Here is a 19,498-nt window from a genome sequence, read left to right as displayed (position 1 = left end):
CGTTACATTAAATTAATGAAAAAGTTTGTTTAATGATTACCAATATCAATCTTTCCATGCAAGGTGGCCATTTCTAGTGATGGAAAATTTTATCCAAAATTTTCACAGGTAGTTATTTTTGCTATGAATAGTTATCCCTACATTTGTGTTGACAGGATTTTAAATGAAGCTAGATATCATTCAAACATGATGTAAGAATAAACAACATTCAACCACATTTCCAAAGTAACCAAGGAACAGAGAGAATTCAAAGTCTTAGAAATAAATGACTGCACAAGGAGTAAATTGATTCTTCTACAAGAAAAGTAAACCTATATGCAGGAGATGATTTCTTTGAAGTCTAAATAAAATACAAGATCATGGACCAAGTAGGATATATCAAGATAAGAACGCGACCGATGCAATTAGAAAATCAACAGAGTTTCTCATTAGAACCATGGATTATGAAGCAGTGAAGAAGTACAAAGAGGAAATGAATAAGTACCAAAGGAAGCAAGAGAAGAAACGGAGAAGCCGATTGATGCTTGGAGGTGGGAACTGCCTGAATGAATCAGTACCGGAGACGACGCGGCATCTAGCCGTGGATACGATCCTGGGTCGGAGCTCTTCCGAGAAGCATGTCACGCGGCAATATGGGAGGTGCAAGACTAGGACGAAGATCAGTAGGAGAAGGAAAATGAGGATTGTGGCTTGGAGAAAGGTGAAAATAGGGTTAAGATGAAGAGGAGATGAAGACCCGTGCACAAAAAGGGATGAAGATGAGCTTTGACCAACCCTTATTCTTCTCTTTTTATTTTTTTATTTTTACATTAATTAAAGTGGGAGATTTTTCACTTGGCGATGAGGAGAGATAAAGAGGTCACATGGAGTCACGTGCAAATCCACATCATTCGGGAGCTGAATTCGAGTAATGTTCTCGGGATGAATAGCTTTGCTCAAGAAGAGCAAAGCTATTCATCCCGAGAACATTACCCGAATTCAGCTCCCGAAGATGAAGAGGAGATGAAGACCAGGCACAAAAGGGATGAAGATGAGCTTTGACCAACCCTTATTCTTCTCTTTTATTTTTTTATTTTACATTAATTAAAGTGGGAGATTTTTACTTGCTGATGAGGAGAGATAAAGAGGTTACATGGAGTCACGTGCAAATCCACATCATTTGGGAGCTGAATTCGGGTAATGTTCTGGGGATGAATAGCTTTGCTCTTCTTGCTGTAAAGGCACTTGTTGCTCCTTTGTCCTCTGGCGCCATTATTCAAGTAGAAAAACGAATGAAATTCGTATTGTTTGTAAGCCTATAAATTAATCGGTTGAACTGTGCATTTACTTTAAATAAATCAAAATAGAAGGGATAATGTTGCATAATATTTTAAGAATCTTGGGCACTTACGTTGCATTGGTCAATGAGATTATTAAAGGTTAATTTATGGTTAAAAGAAGTTCGTGCAATTACTGGATGGTTTAATTATTATTCATTTGAACAAAAGAATCATAATAATAATTATTATCCTATAGCATGTCTTGGCTACCACCAGTAGACCTACATAATAAAGCTTTTTCCATGGGACATTCACCCGCCAAAATGGCCTCGTTGTTAGTCAGTGAGTTGAATCGGGACTTGAGACCCAAACCAGTTGTGATGTTATAGTGAGGGACAAGATTCGGGTTACATGGAGCATTGACCAGATGTACTAGATGTCCACGTTAGCTTGTTTAATATTTGTTAAATATATTAAGTTGTTAAACTACGTATTTCTATAATTATGTTTTATTTCGTCCCCATACCTGTTTATTTTTTTACACACCGCGTGAAGCGCTGCTTGTTGTCATTTATAAAAATAGATAAATAAATAAATAAATATGTTATATTCGACAATATATTAGATTGGCCCGAGAACTACAAAAATAAAATTAATTATTGATGGAAAAAAAAACTCATCTCATCTAAAATATTACAAATATGTCTACAATTTTTAAAACGAAATTTTATCAACTTTTTCCTAATTTTGGAATTAAATTATTATTTTTTTTAAATTAAAGCCACTATTGTAGTAGCTTAGCCGATAAAATATTTAACTCCCATGTGAAGAGATCGATGATTAATTTAACTCTTTCTCAATTTATGATTATGATATAATAATAATAATAATAATAATAATATATGTGCATATGTTTTTGTTGACTTGTCCACATTGTTAAAAAAAAATCTATTGTTTTAAATTTTTTTCCCCTACTATTAATTTTTATTAAACAAAAAGTAGATTATTTTATAAAACCAAAAGAAATTGATTATAAATTTAGTTAAAATTTTCTTTTAAAACAAAAGATAAATAACGTTTGTTTACACGCGGATACAAGGAATGGACAAAAGATGGGAAGAACTGGTAAGTAAGGTTAAAAAAACACAAAAAGGAAGTTTTGTTAAAAAAAATTAAAAGAAAAGTTTTGATATATAATCTTTTAAATAAGCATCACTATCATAAAAATCTACACCCGTGGGCCCATACTCACTTGGGATTTGGCATAAAGCCGCACTACATAAGTAGTCTATGCATATGCATGTATTGTATCAGCATCTCTCGGCCGTCGCTGTCTCCGGCGCAGGGCTGTTTATGCTCGTTCATAACCATCTCTCAATGGCAACAAAGAAGAGAGTGGCTCTGGTTGCAGGTGTGACCGGACTCGTAGGCAGAGAGCTAGCAAAGTCTCTTCTCTCCCTAAAATCACAATGGGGCATAATCTATGGTGCTGCACGTCAATGGAAAACTGAAACTCTTGACCATTTCTCAGATCCTGCCTATTACTTTGTGGATTGTGATTTCTTGGACGAGGAGTACACACTGAGGAAGCTGTCACCACTCGCTGATCAAATCACCCACCTTTTCTGGGTAACCTGGGCCAGCCAATGTACATTAGAAACCGTAGACTGCTGCAATCTCAACCGTTCCATGCTGTCCAACGTACTAGATGCCCTGTTACTCTCCACCAACAACAGCTCACTCTCCCACGTTTCCCTCCAAACCGGCACCGCCCACTACGTGTCCCTACAAGTGCCCAAGTTTGGCTCTGAACGTGACCAGTACTATGATGAGAACAGCCCAAGGGTGGTGGTGGATGGTGGTGGGGAAGCACTCAACTTTTATTACACTCTGGAGGACTTGCTCAGGGAAAGGCTTGCGAGGAGGAGGATTGGCTGGTCAGTGCATCGCCCTGGGTTGCTGCTGGGAGTCTCTACCAGGTCTCATTTCAATTTCATTGGGACATTATGTGTGTATGGCAGCATCTGCCGCCACTTGGGTCTCCCTTTCACCTTTTATGGGGATCGTAAGTGTTGGGAACAGCCCTTCATGGATGTTTCTGACTCCAGGCTCGTCGCTGACCAACTCATCTGGTGGGCTTGCTTAACTCACTGTGGTCACTCTGATAACCAGGGTCAGGCCTTCAACGCAGTCAATGGAGCTACATACACTTGGAGCCAGATCTGGCCAGCTTTGTCTTACACCTTCTGTGGTGGTGATGACGGTGGCTTCTCTGAAGAGAAAACCTACATGGAGCTCATGGGTGATAAGGGGGATGTGTGGGGGGAGATGGTGCACAAGTACCAGCTTTGTCCAACCAGTATGGAAGAAATGGCTAACTGGATGCTACTGGATAGTGCATTCCGGTTCCCAGTTAACTTGCTGGTAACCAGGGAGAAGGCATACAGTTTAGGTTTCACAACTGTGCATGATGTTGACACTGCGGCTTCAATCCTCTATTGGGTAGATCGCATGAGGGAGGAGCGTCTCATACCTTACCTTGACTAGGAAGAATATATATGTTTGAAACATTCACTACAAGAATATATATGTTTGAAACATTTGAAGGGGTATATACTAAACTAAAGTTGTTTGCACTCTTTTTTGCCCGCTGATTTTAGACCATTATAGAACGAGTTGCTAGAAAAATGGATGGTTAATTAGGCCCCGGATCCAGCACGGGACACATCGACCGCATACTTGCAGGAGGATTCTACAAGGCTTGAAACTTCTTTGTGTTGTTGTATTACAGGTATACAGGTGATTTTTTTTAAGTATTAATTAGTTTGGGCTAGTGAAGTTCTCTATCATTTCCTAGCATATTATTTCTTCAAGCATGATCATTTTGCATGCTGACCCCTTATAGAGGCTCTTTGATGTCTAAGGATTTCAAGATTAAACATTTGTTATATCATTGCTAATGCCTTCTTAAAGGTAGGTTATGTTAACGGTTGTTATTGTTGTTGCCGGCATTTGGTTCGCAATAATAATATATTACTAAAGTAATGAGATTACCATAGTAATTAAGTTGGAATTGCTATATACACAGAAGTGTTATGGTAATATATGATACCCATATTTGATTGGAAACTCATATTACATAATAATCAACTTAGTAATATTTCAAATTTCCTAAAATACTCTTATATTTATATTTTTGAGCAAATTTCAATACCAAGTAAAATAAAATTTAGGATCAAAACAATTAAATTATAATACCAAAAATTAATTTTTGCATATTTTTTCTAAAATACCCTTATATATAAAATTTGGAGCAAATTTAATGGAAAAATAAAATAAAATTTTTACATGAAAAATAATTAGTTATAATAAAAAAAATTAAATTTTTGAAGTTGAAGATATGTCCAAAATAACATCATCTAAAATTATTATTATTTTAAAGTTGAAGATATGTCCAAAATATCATCATCTAAAATTATTATTATTATTATTATTATTATTATTATTATTATTATTATTATTATTATTATTATTATTATTATTATTATTATTATCCAACAAACAAAGTATGCAATCCTTTAAATTTTTTTAAAAAGGTGTATTATTCCAAAGAAAATTTATAGATTACCATCAACTTAATAATCCAACATAGGGCATATGTTTTGGTAGTAATGGGATTATCAAGTTTTTTGGTAATATTCCAAAATTGATAATCACATATTGCTATCAATATTACCACCATCAACACCAATCCAAACAAGATAATTTTTTCAAATTATCTCGTAACAGACGAATATGTGAAAACATTACTATGAACCAAAAGGCCCCTTAATGTTATTAGGAGTTATTAGTTGAATCATCTTAGCTTCGCTTGCCTAGGAAAGGTTCTAAACGTGTGTGTATGCGCATATGTATACGAGGTTGTTATTTGTCAAAGAATGAATGAAGACTTGTACAAGCCATACGGCCTAATCTGCAAAATTGAAGAGAAGCTTAATATTGTCGTATTTGGTACAAGACGTTGGTGTTCGAGCCGTACTTGACAAATTATAAGTAAATCCACAAATAAATTTTTGTATATTTTTTAACATAGAATTTTAAGAAAATTTCAAAAAAAAAAAAAATTTGTGCATTCACAAATTTTGAAAAAGGAACACATTATTTTTTAGGATATGTGAATTCCCGGGCTAACCAAGAAAAGAAAAAATTGTTAATGGTGTTAACTCTTCCTTATTTGGTGTGGGCAAAATTGTCAATTCATTAAAAAGTTATACCACATAGCATAAAAATATCTTTTTTCTATCAATTAATCCCTCTCAAAATTCCACTAAAAAAACTTATTTCAGACCTGAAATGTATAAATCAAGAGTGCTAGAGCTTAATGCAAGTGATAATCGTGGAATCAATGTTGTGCTGACAAAAATAAAGGATTTTGCTGTTGTTGCTGTTGGTTCAGGCCAGCGTCAAGGATATACCACCCCAACTTACCACAAGGCTTCTTCAATGTTATTTTAATTTTTAATTTTTAATTTTTAACTTTATGTTTTCCTTTGAACATAAGTAGTTGCCCATGCCTACCATACGAGATAATCATTCTAGATGAGGCTAACTCAATGACTGAAGATGCTCAAGTATGTGATACTCCTTATTTTGTTGACTGAAGATGCCAAGTGTGAAGCAGTCGGTCAACAACGATGACTGGTTATTTAGTTGTTCTTTGAACCGATATTATGTTTAATTTGGTGTTTGAATTTAAGTTGGACTATGTTATCAATTACTCTAAAACAGTTTGTAAAATGAGTTTGTGTTTTTTGACCAATTTTGTTGCATGTCTCACTAATGACAATGGTGTGTAACAAACCTTGGATACAAGTTTTAAAGACTATTGTTTGCAATTTAAATTATTGAATGGTATAATTGTTTCATGGTTGTAGGTTTAAGAACAGGTTTTGGTGGTTTTAATGTATTAATTGGATGGAAAAATATAAAAATGTTGGTAAGGAAACATTGTGCACCCTTTCCTTGTGTTTTTTAACAAACGCCAGCATATATCATATCAGATCATTAAAATTGTGCCGCCACAAACGCCGCGAAATGGCATCACGTCACCGGCGATTGTCACGGCGTTTTACGGTACAACAGTCAAGGAAGATTCAGGTTAGAGTGAGTTAATCAAATGACCTTTACCGGTGTTTTGTTAATACAAACGCCAGAGAATCGCTGGCATTTTACATAAAAACGCCACCCCTTTACCGACGATGACAACCTCGGCTGTGTTGGCGGCGTTTATAGGAAATGTCATACTTTATACAGGCGCCGTTTCAAAACACCAGTAAGAAGTAAAAAAACACCGGTAAAGGGTAAATATGGTGTAGTGTTATGAGCTTATCCAGACAATTGGTGCCTTGATTGTAACTTATTCACAAAACTCAATCCAGTCCCAATTCCTACAAATTAGAGAAAATGAAACTTTTTTGTCATATACAGTGTATAAACTCCCATAGTTTGCCTTCATTTTTAAACTTTACGTATTAGAAATTTTGAGATGTGCAGCTACGGGAAAGTGGCTAAAATAACAGTATGTGGAAAAAGACAAAAAGATATTACTAACCAACCAACACATGTTATTTGCCAAAAGGATGTTCTCACCTGAATAAAAGCTCACAAAGATGTTCACTGGCCAGTGTTCCCTTTTTTGTGGGAAACATCTGTCAAGCGTAAAGCTGCCTCATTCTGGAAAGTATAAGTAATCTTAGAGTGACTGACCAATAGTAATTCACTAAATCTTTTACCATCATTTCTTCCAATGTGCTCGTAACCAAATAAATGATCTTTCTATAATAAACAATTGATGGTCTCAATAGTAAGTTTAAGGAACCAAAATTGATATGTTGAAGGAATGGGAAACAGAAAATTCATGCAATTAAAGATAATATATCAGAAACAGAAGAATTTTTGTGAAGTTCTTTTGACTAGTCAGATAGTACCCAGAAGAGCTGCATTCAGACTGATTTTGTAGGCCCTCAAAAGTTTTATGTTTGCATTCAAGTAATTAAATGATGGCACTTATTTTGGAGCTCAACCAGAGATTTTAACAACTGAAGTCATAATTAACAAGATATTTGCAAATAGCATTATTGTATGATTGTTGGACCAAGTTTGATTTGTCTGGCATGCCTAATATCTACCACAACCAATCGGAGGTCATTTATGCTACATTAGCAACAATACATGTAACAAAGTCAACATATTTTCCTAAAATTCTTTAGGTCCTTTCTTCCTATCAGCTCTCATTTTGTTTTTTGATTTTCCACACTATTTATAAATCATCATAATATAATTTTAAATGTTGTTAAATATAAAGATCAACTTGAGCTCATGAGGATATCTCAATCATTTTCTGCAACTTTCTGATATATTAAAATGCTTTCTAAAATCAATAACAGAAAATCAAAGTACCAACTAGGAGAATTAACGACACATTATAAACTAATCAATGAATTACATTTGGAAAGGTAAAAGGCAGTGCTTCTAACCTGGAGCAAAAGAACTACATCGGAGATGATGTCACCCATTGGCAGAAGTTGCTTAACCACATCAGTACTGATGTTAAAGGGTACATTGGCAACAACCTGCACAGTGAAAGTCAGAAAAATAAATATGCTGTTGATGATCTTTATATTCATGTGCATGTGCAATGATAAAAATCATTCAATAATGCACCTTAATCGATGTTTGATGTCCTAAAAATAACAAGGTTTCCAATAGATTTATACAATATGAAAAAAAATGATAGGGAAGGAACAATGTAAGTTCACAAACTGTGAACAAAGCCTACCAACATAAGAAAATTGAGTTGAATGTGTGAATAGCTGCAGTTTATGTTAGAAAAAAACAAGATTAAAATCCAGAGTGATGCTGTTGAGAACCAACAGGAGGTCCAGAAGCCCAATGAGCCTAATCCAATCAAAGTTGTTCCTTTTGACCAGGTCCACAAACGTTTTACACAGGGGAAAAAGAAGAAACAAGATTAACTGTGCATTCACTAGTTGTTATTACAGAAAGCAACAGCATTCAAGTTACGTTGAAGTTTGCCCAAAAATAAAAATAATATAAGTATATAAATATAATATTTGGTTTAGGGAAACAGATTTTCATTCGTAGTTCAATAGGAGAATAATAAAATACCACCACAGCAATGGGTAAAAGTGTAACTGGCACATGCTTGCCAAGACAATATATGTCCAAAGGAATTGATACAAATATGATTCAAAGAGAACACAACGAAGATACACACTCAACAGCATTGCCACCCATATATCATCTCACCTTTGCATGCTTTAACTCATGCCCCGTGGAATTATTGCTCTCTATAAAGGAACTTAGTTGTGAACGGATGTGACATTTAGTAAAGTCTTCCTGCCAAACTCGCAGACATAAGTTGCATTTTTAGAGCAGGCTTTATTTTAGAATCTATACAAAGCAAAGGTTCATTCCAAGGACGAAATCTTTTCTTCTTTGATGAACCAACATTATTTCTGAATGTTCCTTCACCGAGTTTCATCTCAATCCGGCAAATCACGCAAATGAACTGATTGAACATATACTGCATTTGACAGTTTGCTATAGATAATCTGCAATTCAAACAGAAAACATCAATGAACTATATTCACATGCAAGCGAATATTCCCGAGTTTCATATGTACCTTTGAGGAAGAACTGCAGAGCCATCCTCAAATATTTCCTCAATGAGGTCAAGCTCGAATAATTCTCGATGATATTTAAATGATGAATCACATGACTTCTTGAAAAACACTGACTTGAATGTCACCATTCTCTGTTTCATAGATGGCGCAACAGGAGGGGCTAATTTCTCTGGCGGCAATATATCAACAACTTCCTGCATGGAAACATCTTCATTGAATCAAATTGGTGTCAAAACTAGTCAAAAAAAATATATATATAAATATATATATCTAAGATGAAGTACTTTGATGATTTGAGTAGCTGCTTTAACTGCAGGTAATCCACAAGAAATGTTCAGAACCATTTCCGTAGTTAATGAATCCCAATTCCCACACTCCATCACTTGAGATGATTATTCGACCTCCGGCATTACAAGCACATTATATATATGTATATATATATATATATTTATATTTTCTGAAACAAACTTGGTAGAATGGTTCTTAAATTGCAAACCTTGATTTGCTTTAAATGTGGAATAGGGACAATTACAGTGCTACCATTTAGATCTCTGATTGTTCTTGATGCAGATAAACCACCTAGCCAACAGCTAAAAGGGCCGACTTTAAAACCGATATATGATAAAATCATAGAAGACGGGAAACTAACATTATGATGTGAAAAGTTGGGAATTTTTTCATACCTCTGTACCACCAACAGTATGAAGACGGCTAACTTGAACTGCGCTTGCTATTAGACATTCCACTCTATCGAAATATAAATTTAGTGAACCAGAAAATTTTGTAACAAAATAACAGCAACTAAACATGTATTGCTTACTCTTTTATAATTAGGAAAAAATAGAAAAACTTCACTTAGAAAGGTGAAGCATATCTCATTCTGTTGTGGGTAGCCTAAACTGCATAGGCGGGACACTTCTGATACAAATTACCATGAAGTCAAAAGAGGGGCTGGGTCATGAATTAGAAAATAGAATATCATGGTAGAAACTAGACCACTGTGATTATGCCCTAGATGCAGGGGCTTACTCTGTACCATGGAGTATAAGTAAAGTAGCTACAGTCAGCTCAAAACTCCAGTGCTATCTCCATGACCATTCACTAATCTGCTAAGAACGGCGTGGATGTATCTGTGTGACGGACGAACAAGGCAAGAAGCCTTGGAAACCCCTGGCTCATACTGACTATCTCCACACAACATAGGGTATACACGCTGAGGGGTCACTCCGGGAGGATAATCAGTCGGTAGCTGAGTGTACTCCTCAGTGTGAATGAAATATCATCATACAATCCCAGCCTCACTAAAAACTGTGTCAAACTCATGCTGTGATACTGTCCGAAGGCGCGGAAACAAATTGTATCCTCTTGATTGAGACTAGAATAGGATTGATCAAACTCAAACGATGCAAGAACCTCCAACGAATGGTGCCAATGGGCGGATCCCTGATAGAAAGTAGTCTCTGCCAACCACCCACAGGGAGGAACTCATGAAGTTCCTGTGCTATATCATCGCCCAACTCAATTTCCTCTAATGCACATAAGTCAAGTACTCGGGACTGTCTGAATTTGAGCTTTGAAAGACGCTCAAATCTTACTTGATGCTCGGGTACTGCGAACTCCACCTGCTCTGGAGAGGTCTTGCGAGGACACTTCCTAGACAATCTCTTGGTTTGGGGAGCCATTCCAACAAAATACGAAAGGAAATGATCAAGTTTGAATTAAAAACAAATCTGCAGAAATCCACACCACCGTGTGGTTACGACCCATGCCCGTGTGGATTATCGGGTGGGGCAAAAATGCCATGGCCACACCCCATCTCTCTACAAAAACTCTCACAAACAACTTGCAACTTAAATAAAATCATGAACAAAAGATCAAACATGCAAACTCATCCCAAATAGATCCAATATAACAAAGAAATGAAATAATGGCAAAGGAAAAGGAGCATTGAAGGCTTACCGAAGAAGAAGAGATCTAAACCTTTGAATAACAACCAGAAAATAGCCCACAAACCTTTAAATAGAAGGAACAAAGGTCGGGAGAGGGAAGAGGCACAACCCTTTGGTGTGAAGAGATATGAAATGAAGGGATGCGAAATAAAATATTAAGAGGCACCTGGCTTTTTGAATTCTGAGCATCCACACGGGCGTGTGGATAAGTCCCACGCCTGTGGGTCTCCATAGGGGCATTCACAAGCCCCTCTAAATCCATGAATCATAACCTCGCCTCGAGAAAAATTCACATGAGCGTGGGTAATTTCCACAAGCCCATGGGTCCGACCTGGAGAATCACATGGGAGGCCACAAGGGTACTCACATGCCCCTGTTTATTCTCTGGATCCCCGAAAATTTTCTGAACACATCCACACAACCGTGTGGATTTTCCACACGCCGTCTGGGTTCACAGGGGAGGTCACAGGGGCATCCACACGCCCCTGTGCGCTCTCGGGATGAAAAAAATTCTCTGAACTCAAACACACTAATGTGTGGATTTACCACACGCCCGTGTGTTTTTCCAGGATTAGTTCAGAAATACAGATTCTGCAGAAAATAAATTCTGAAACAATATAATGAACAACATAAACTTTTATAATGCAAAATAGAACTAACCGTATCCCTGTGAACACTCATTCATACAACCTAACCTTTCCATTAGCATTAAACCACAATAAATTACCAAGGATCAATAAGAAAAACACAACAACATTGATTTTGAACATCGACACTATCGCAATTATTACTATAGAATATAAGCTAAGACCTAGAAAAACAAAGAAAACTTGGGTTGCCTCCCAAAAAGCGCTTGTTTTATGTCGCGAGCTTGACGTACCTGATGTTTACCTCAAGGTGGTTCATAAACCCAAGATGTCCTCTTACCTGCAACCTTAAAGCATGATGAACATAAATTTTTCAAGTTAGAGGTAGAGTGACAGAACTTGTTACCGAATGAGGGAGTATCACTCTTAGCTTGTATATTCTCATCCCTAGAAGTGTTGGAATGTTTCTTGTGGCGATGTCTCGACCTCTTTAGTTTGTTGAGCAATTGCTTCATAATCCCTGAGGTAGCTTTATAAACTTTTATCCACTAAAGCAAGTGATGAAATTTCTTCATTCTCGCCCTCCTGTTTTAGCCATCCTTCAAACAGATCCGGATATAGCATTTCCAGCATATAATCATCAATTAGCTCATCAGTGGTATCAAGAAAATACAAGGTGTCATCAAAATCTAGAGAATGTTGCATGGCTTCGGCGATGCGATAAGTCAACTTCTCATCCCCAATCCTCAGTGTCATTTCCCCACCGTCCATATCAATGAGAGCCTTGAAAGTGCGCAAGAATGTCCTCCCAAATATCAATGGGACCTCAACATCCTCGTCCACATCAAGTACCACAAAATCTATAGGGAATATATACTTGTCCACCTTGATAAGTACGTTTTTAACAATACCCCTCGGATGTCTAACTGAACGGTCAGCTAGCTGGAGTGTCATCCAAGTGGGTCTTTGTTTTCCCAACCCTAGCTTTTGGAAGAATGTGTAAGGCATTACATCTATGCTGGCCCCTGAATCCACCAGATGCCTTTTTTTCACCCAAATTATTAATGTTACATGGAATGATGAAGCTTCCGGGATCTTTTATCTTGTTCAGCATGTTCTTCTGCAGCACTGCTGAGCATGATGCATCTAAGACCACAACTGCACTCTCCTTCAATTTTCCTCTTGTTGGTCAAGAGGTTGTTCAAAAACTTCGCATACCGGGGCATTTATGACAACACCTTCATGAATGGGATGTTGATGTGCAACTACTTGAAAAGGACCAAAAATTTCTTGTACTGCTCATCATTCTCATCATTCTTCAGTCTTGATGGATAAGGAATTCTTGGTTTGTAAATGGGGGTGCCACCCTCTTGTCTTTATACTTTCTCTCAATTTCTTTCTCCTTGGGTGATTCATGAGCAACTTTCTCTACTGGAAGCTTATTCTCAAGTTCGCGACTACTCCTCAAAGTGATTGCTTTTAGCTATTCCCTCGAGTTGGTCTCAATGTTGCTAGGTAGACTCCCATGAGGTCTCTTTGGAAGTAACTTCATAATTTGCAGAGTGGTTGCGAAGTGTAGTTTCAACGGCTTAAAAGCGTGTGTCAAAGGTTTGGATGAACTTTATTAATGCTTTTTCTGAGTCTGTCATCCATATCTCTAGACCTGTAACTCTGTTGTCCGAATTTGGAGCTTGTGTTTACTGAAAACCCGATGGTGCTGTAGGTCTAGACTGCCCCTGATTTTTGCCAACCCAAATTGAATGTGTTCCTATAGGGGTTGCCTTGTCCTCTTACAACATTCTCTATGAAATCCAACTTCTCAACAGGTGTTGCACCTCCAATGGAGATTGACAATCAGATGAGATATGTCCATCTCCATACCCATCACAATTCATCATTGCTGCCACTCTTGGGGAAGCTAAAGTGTCTAACTTCTTGCTCAATGCTTCTACTTGAGCTGCTAAGGATGTGACTACATCAATCTCATAAAGACTGGCTACCTTCTTCTTGTCACGAGCACTCCACTGATAACTATTCATAGCCATTTCTTCTATGAGTTGCCGAGTGCCTTCTGGGATTTTACTTCCTAAGGTACCCTCTGCTGCAGCGTCTAGTAACTGTTTTGTGCTTGGATTCAACCCATTGTAGAAAGTTTGGACAATCATCCACTCGGGGAACCCATGTTGAGGACATTTCCGCAGGAGATCTTTGAACCTTTCCTATGTCTCAAAGAGAGACACCAATTCCACTTGTACAAAGGCATATATCTCATTCCTGAGCTTTGCAGATTTTCTAGGAGTGAAGTATTGAGCAAGAAAAGATTCCACCATCTCTTCTCATGTAGTAATCGACGATCGAGGTAATGAGTGCAACCATTGTTTTACTCTCCCCTTTAAGGAAAATGGAAAGGCCCTTAGCCGTATGCCATCATCTGTAACCCCATTAATCTTGACCATGTCACACACTTCTAAGAAATTCTCGATGTAGTTATTTGGATCCTCGTCGGTCAAACCATTGAATTGTGCTGGCTGCTGCACCATCTGGATATAACCTGGCTTGAGCTCAAAACTCTAAGCTGTAATCAGTGGCCTAATAATACTGGATTGCGTGCCAAGAATTGTGGGTCTTGTATAATCAGAGAGTGTCCTTTGTTGCTCATTCTACTCAGCCATATTATCAGATCTTCAACTTCTATCTCAGCTTGGTAGTTCTGTTCTTGTGGAGATTCCTATACCCGTCTACGAATTCTCCGCTCAATCTCTGGATTACTTTCAACTAATGTCGAAGGGTTTCTTCGAGTCATAACCTGGAGCTAAAATCAAGAAAAGAAAAACAAATCAGAACAATGGAAGAATAAGAAAGTGTGAAATAGACTAAATGATAAATAGCTAAAATAGTAAAATATAAATGTTTCTAAAACGTCTATTCCCTTACAATGGCACCAAAAACTTGGCACATCCTTGCGTGTGTACCGCAAGTGTACAGGTGTTGAAGTAATAAAGTACCCAAAGGTTGGGCAGTCGAATCCACAGGGAATAGACTCTAGAAACAAGTAGTATTGCTACTTAACTAAAAAGATGATCAATTGATGATTGTATTTAAGATGTTAATGAAATAAAAGAACAAGAAAATAAGATAAAGGTAAAGAGAAGGAAACAATCAATGATAAAGCAGGATACTTGAACAGTGCTCCCCTAGGACTATTATTTCAAGTTCAAGACTAATATTCTGTTTCGCTAATTAAGTTTCAAAGAGTCATGGAAATCTATAAGCACAAAGTCCAAAATCTAAGGTCAACTGTGACTAGTACTCTACGTATGCCATGGCGGAAAGGAATACTCTCAACATGTCACACTGCGGGGACTGCTTGGGGTTCTAGGGACTCCAAGTGATAAACCCTATTCCCAAATCTAGATCTAACCCTTTGGTCCAGGAGAAAGACCCCTAATTGAAATTAAGCCCAGTGAAGGAGATCTATCAACGCTTCACCTGTTTGTGATTGCAAAGAACTTATGGAATATGGAGGTAAGATAAATCACATCGGATGGGAAAAGGGACGCTCCGCTACCTCTCGACTCACCCTCTCAATCCTCTTCAATCTTGCTAAGTCTAATCCTAATGAAGCTATCACTCATTCAAAAGAATAGCCAGATGTATTCTCAACCCTAGTATCACTCTAAGGGAAAATCAAACCATAAGCATACAAGATTGAATTTCAATTAAGAACTCAATTAAATGAAACAAAATAAGAGTCGAAGAAATAAAATCATCTTAGGGTTTACAAGTTCAAGCACCCACTAGGGGTTTAGCTCTCTATGGAGCAATACATGATCAAAGAATAAATCAAATATGAAAGCAAACTATTCATAAAAATAATATCCTTGTTGTCCGTGATGATGGTCTCCAAGAGCCGCTTCTCCTTCTCCAAAGACTCCTCCGTCAAGCCTAGGGCACACCTCGCCAAAACCCCAATAACTCTCCTTCGAAGGAAATCAATGTTGATCCTGGCGGAAACGCCCCAAAACTTGGTGAAAACCTCCTCCAAACCCTAGCTGCGGTCTCTCCAAGAGATAGGAAAAAGACTTTTAAAATAACTCTTCGAGGCGGTATTTATAATGCTAAAATCGGGATTTCACACGCCCTTATGGATTTTCCACACGGGTGTGTGGACTCTCAGGTTTTCTGAATTTCGCGTTTTGTGAATACTAACTGTTATAGTACTAATGAACACTGCTCTGCTTCAGTAATTGCTACAGTACTACTGCATTGATCCCGAATTCCTTCTCTTCCATTGAGACCACATTGTTGGGCACACACCCATGCGGTAAGTCATGTCAAATGATGCTCTCAAAAACTCTGCATAAGCTGGAACACGAGTTTATAACTGCATTTGTGCCCTTTCAATTTGTTGATAAACTTGCACATTCTTGGAAGTTGGCACACATCCTTATGTGTTTGATCATGGCTTATGTCTTGACACTTGTTCCACACAAGAGAATCCTTAAAAACTGCATTCATGACCTATATTGGCTTCTTTTCTTCTTATACTGCCTCCACAACCCTGAATGTATAAAAGAACACAAAAACACATGAATGAGCCATAAAACCTGATAAAAGCAATGTTCATTATAAGTAAAACATGCTCAATAATATGCTAGCACAAGCACTTATCAGTTGTGATTATAAAACCAAGTTCGTAAGGTAAGATAAAATGATTCACACTCAAAAAGAAATCTTGAAGATATATAAATGGAAGTGAACAGCGGATTATAACTATTCAACATAAAGTTTGGTGAAACTTAAGTCTAAAAATAGTATTCCTTGACTCATAGTAATGAATTGGGAAAGATCATCAGTACTAGTTGAGCCAAGAGTAATTTTCCTCTTTAGTTTCTCTGACAGCTTGTGCACTGGTCACAACTGAAGAAGGCAGTTTGTAGGAAGAAATCAGAGAAATGACTTGACATAGAAAATGAAAAGCATTTGAATAAATTTAAGCATTTGCATACCTCAGATTGAGTGGCTCTACCAATAATAAAGACAAAAAATTCATTGACCCATCTTCCTGAGATCACTTGATGCATGCCTCAGTACTGAATCACTGAAAAGGCCCAGTGTGTCAGTTTTTATATATATACAAGATACCATCCAATAGAAAAGAAGAAGATTTTTATACTAATTTGGAATTTTGGCCATAGAATAGGCATGCAATTGCACACTATCCAACATATAAGATAATAGCAGTCGACTTGAAATATTCCAGTGGTGAATGAGCATCACTCAACAAGTTATTCAGAAAAATTCAATAACTTATGAGAACAAGACTAGCCATTCATGTCATACTTAGAATACCCATCATCAGAATTCCATGGACTAACCCAAGTAGCAGCAGTCCGCCTTGACCTCATGGAATGAGCTGACTGAGGTTGACCAGTCCAAAATGATGAACTCTGTGAGAATCCATGGATGGTAGGAACAGGGTCATTCATGCAAGCATACTCATGCTTCGGTAATTCATCTTTGCTAAGCTTCTGAATTAACTCCTGAACAAATACAATCAACAAAGTTAATCTTATAAAAATCACTATAACTGGGAGCTTTACATCTATTGGCAAAACATAGATAGCTAATTTCTCCAATGGTCATAAAGCGAATAATTCCTAGAATGCTTAAGTTTATTATAAGGCACATGGAATTAGTTTTTATCGTGCCCTTTAATTTAATATTACCGTCAATGATCTAATAGTTATACAGAAAAAACATCATGAAGTTCCAAAAGCTGGCATAAATGATAAGAATGAGAAGAAAACAACTCAAAACTAACCATCTGACCACAAAAGAAGAATCATCAGAATTTTCAAATGGTTTTAAGCATGCCATCTTCTTATCATGCAATTGAACCTAGAAAGAAGTCCAATTAGTACCTCTATCATGGTGTAAAACCGTGATAGTTGCCATGTTTCTTCCTCATCATTTCATTCTTTCCTAGCACCATGCCTTTTCTGGTACATAGACATGAAAATAGGAAAGTTGCCAGATGATAATATAAGGTATAAGAGAGCTACCTTATAGACATCAAATTTAAGAGAGGAAACCCCTCCTGATGTCTTCTTTGTGTCTGGTACTCCCAAGAATCTCATGTTATTCACCACATCCATTTTATCATGAGATAATCTTGTCAGCTAATAATAATGAAAACTTTACCGTGAATATAATCAAGATACTCCATAAACACAAGAAATAGCTAATGATCCAACAACTTGCTAAATGGCAATGAACATAAAAACCCATAACTAGCAAGGCAGTGGTTCTAACCGACACCCCGTGCTCCTACACACTAAAAATAAGCCATCCCTACTCCCAATCCCAGACCTATTCACAATAATAATTCCATTGCCCCCTCATGTAACCCATAGTCACATAACATACGACAAGGCAACCAACTTTATCACCAGAACTCATGCAATTTTACAAAGGGTTTTTTACTTGCCACCCCTCCCCCCAAGAGAAAAAGTGAAATTACTTCCCATCCTCGCTTTTTGGAAATACCCCGTAAACCATTGTTTTAAATTTGTTTCACTAGTCACCTCTTCTCCAGACCAAGAAGTGAGAATATACCAAGAATGTTCTTTAATTTTTTAATACAATTGCCTAATGTCATCAAGTAAAAGCCAATACATACCCTGTATCATGATCATATTTATCAAGACCAAACAAATAATGGAATTTTAAAGGGTATCAAGAGTAAATTATGGTTTAATCAAGCATGGCAAAACCATTTTTTATGTTATATTGATAATGACTGAAGAAAACAGAAAATAGTCAATGAAAAAAGAAAAACATAAGTAATTTTGATGCACACAACCTATTTGACGAAATGCCTGGCTCAAAGTCTAGTCTTATAATCCATGCCGGTGCCAGGCAACCAGCAATCACCAACAATGAACTAAGAAACAGTGAACTTGGGAACTTCAGATGACGAAATGGAAGGATGAACACCAACCTAACACACACGATCAGAGGGTCGAGCTACAGGGCCACTGTTATCATACTCAGCAAAGTAAGCCGTGCTCTCAGTGAAGCTCCCCGACCACGGCTCCCACCCGTCCTTGTTGATGCACCCATCCAAGTATGACTCCACCACGACGACACTCACGTACTTATGCCAGGGCCGACCGAAGTAAGTGGGTGTGCCATCGATGTCGTAGGCGCACTTGATGGTGCAGCTCTGGATTGAGATTCTAGTGTTTTGGTTGGGGTCACTACTGCCTTGGGTGGTGACTGAATTCTTTTGGCCGGAACCGGCATGGTGGGGTTAGATCAAATAGTTCTGGAAGACAGCGGCGGAGTTGCCAAAGATGAAGTTGACGGTGCCGTAGATGTTGTTGTCTCAGAAGAACTGGTGGTTGGAATAGGTGTGGATTGAAGAGCGCGAGAGTTGGATCTCGAGCTGAGACGAAGAGCGATAGAGAAGAAACCCTAATCAGGCGATGGGGAGCCTGGTTTGTGATACTCAGAGGAATGATCTAAATGCCTCGTCAATGATGAAGAGGGGAATGGAGATGGATCAGGGAAGGAGGAAAGAGTACGTGAGTGAGTGCTGGGGAAAGGGAGAGAGGGAGAGAGTGAGTGCTGGAGAAAGAGTGTGTGTGATTTATTTTTATTAATTAAAATCAGAGCTGATTTTGTTAAACTGGCTACATAGGTTGATATTAAAAAACATTACACGATTATAGAAGCGGTTCTTTAGAAACCCCTCTAAAAATGGGTTTCTAAAAATTAGAAATGTATTGTAATTAGATCCTAGAAGTTGAATATATATATATATATATATATATATGATTAAGCTTATCTAGGATCTCAACAATAGAATTCCCTGATCCCATCTAATCCCTCATAGAGTTTGTGTGATCATCGTACCTTTCCTTTGTGTCTATCCAAACTTACCTTATAGAAAGCAAAGGAACATGCCTTCTTTTTTTTTCTTGTTTGATTAC

The 19,498-nt window shown here is 37.4% G+C and overlaps 3 protein-coding genes and 1 non-coding gene across 6 annotated transcripts; 3 read left to right on the top strand and 1 right to left on the bottom strand.

Moving 5' to 3' along the window:
* Nucleotides 1-436: 436 nt before the first annotated feature.
* Nucleotides 437-3,806, top strand: LOC120260014 (3-oxo-Delta(4,5)-steroid 5-beta-reductase). The gene is made up of 2 exons (XM_039267461.1): nucleotides 437-700; nucleotides 2,574-3,806. Exons 1-2 carry the CDS (start codon nucleotides 437-439, stop codon nucleotides 3,804-3,806), a joined length of 1,497 nt encoding a protein of 498 aa, XP_039123395.1.
* Nucleotides 3,807-5,612: 1,806 nt separating this feature from the next.
* LOC120260013 (replication factor C subunit 2-like) lies at nucleotides 5,613-6,421 on the top strand. Its single transcript, XM_039267460.1, has 3 exons — nucleotides 5,613-5,764; nucleotides 5,824-5,890; nucleotides 6,305-6,421. The coding sequence occupies exons 1-3, from the start codon at nucleotides 5,613-5,615 to the stop codon at nucleotides 6,419-6,421; spliced, it is 336 nt and encodes a 111-aa protein (XP_039123394.1).
* A 7,255-nt stretch (nucleotides 6,422-13,676) lies between these two features.
* LOC120262707 lies at nucleotides 13,677-13,783 on the top strand. The gene has a single exon (XR_005536963.1). It is a non-coding gene; the product is annotated as a small nucleolar RNA R71 (small nucleolar RNA).
* Nucleotides 13,784-15,425: 1,642 nt separating this feature from the next.
* Nucleotides 15,426-17,510, bottom strand: LOC120260846 (SNARE-interacting protein KEULE-like). 3 transcript variants are annotated; one of them, XR_005536507.1, is made up of 4 exons: nucleotides 17,426-17,510; nucleotides 16,511-17,044; nucleotides 16,361-16,421; nucleotides 15,426-16,062 (listed from the first exon to the last, which is right to left on the bottom strand). XR_005536507.1 is itself a non-coding variant. In XM_039268421.1 (3 exons), the coding sequence occupies exons 1-3, from the start codon at nucleotides 17,432-17,434 to the stop codon at nucleotides 16,551-16,553; spliced, it is 261 nt and encodes an 86-aa protein (XP_039124355.1). In that variant the 5' UTR covers nucleotides 17,435-17,510; the 3' UTR covers nucleotides 16,145-16,550. The 3 variants fall into 3 exon arrangements, 1 of the variants encoding a protein (XP_039124355.1); XR_005536508.1 differs by lacking the exon at nucleotides 15,426-16,062 and having other exon boundaries at nucleotides 16,145-16,602; nucleotides 16,880-17,044; XM_039268421.1 differs by lacking the exon at nucleotides 15,426-16,062 and having other exon boundaries at nucleotides 16,145-16,602; nucleotides 16,845-17,044.
* Nucleotides 17,511-19,498: the final 1,988 nt, after the last annotated feature.

This window comes from Dioscorea cayenensis, chromosome 5 (genome assembly GCF_009730915.1).
Source record: "Dioscorea cayenensis subsp. rotundata cultivar TDr96_F1 chromosome 5, TDr96_F1_v2_PseudoChromosome.rev07_lg8_w22 25.fasta, whole genome shotgun sequence".
Classification (NCBI taxonomy): domain Eukaryota; kingdom Viridiplantae; phylum Streptophyta; class Magnoliopsida; order Dioscoreales; family Dioscoreaceae; genus Dioscorea; species Dioscorea cayenensis.
Note: the sequence above shows the minus strand (reverse complement) of the source record. Positions and strands in the feature narration are given on the sequence as shown.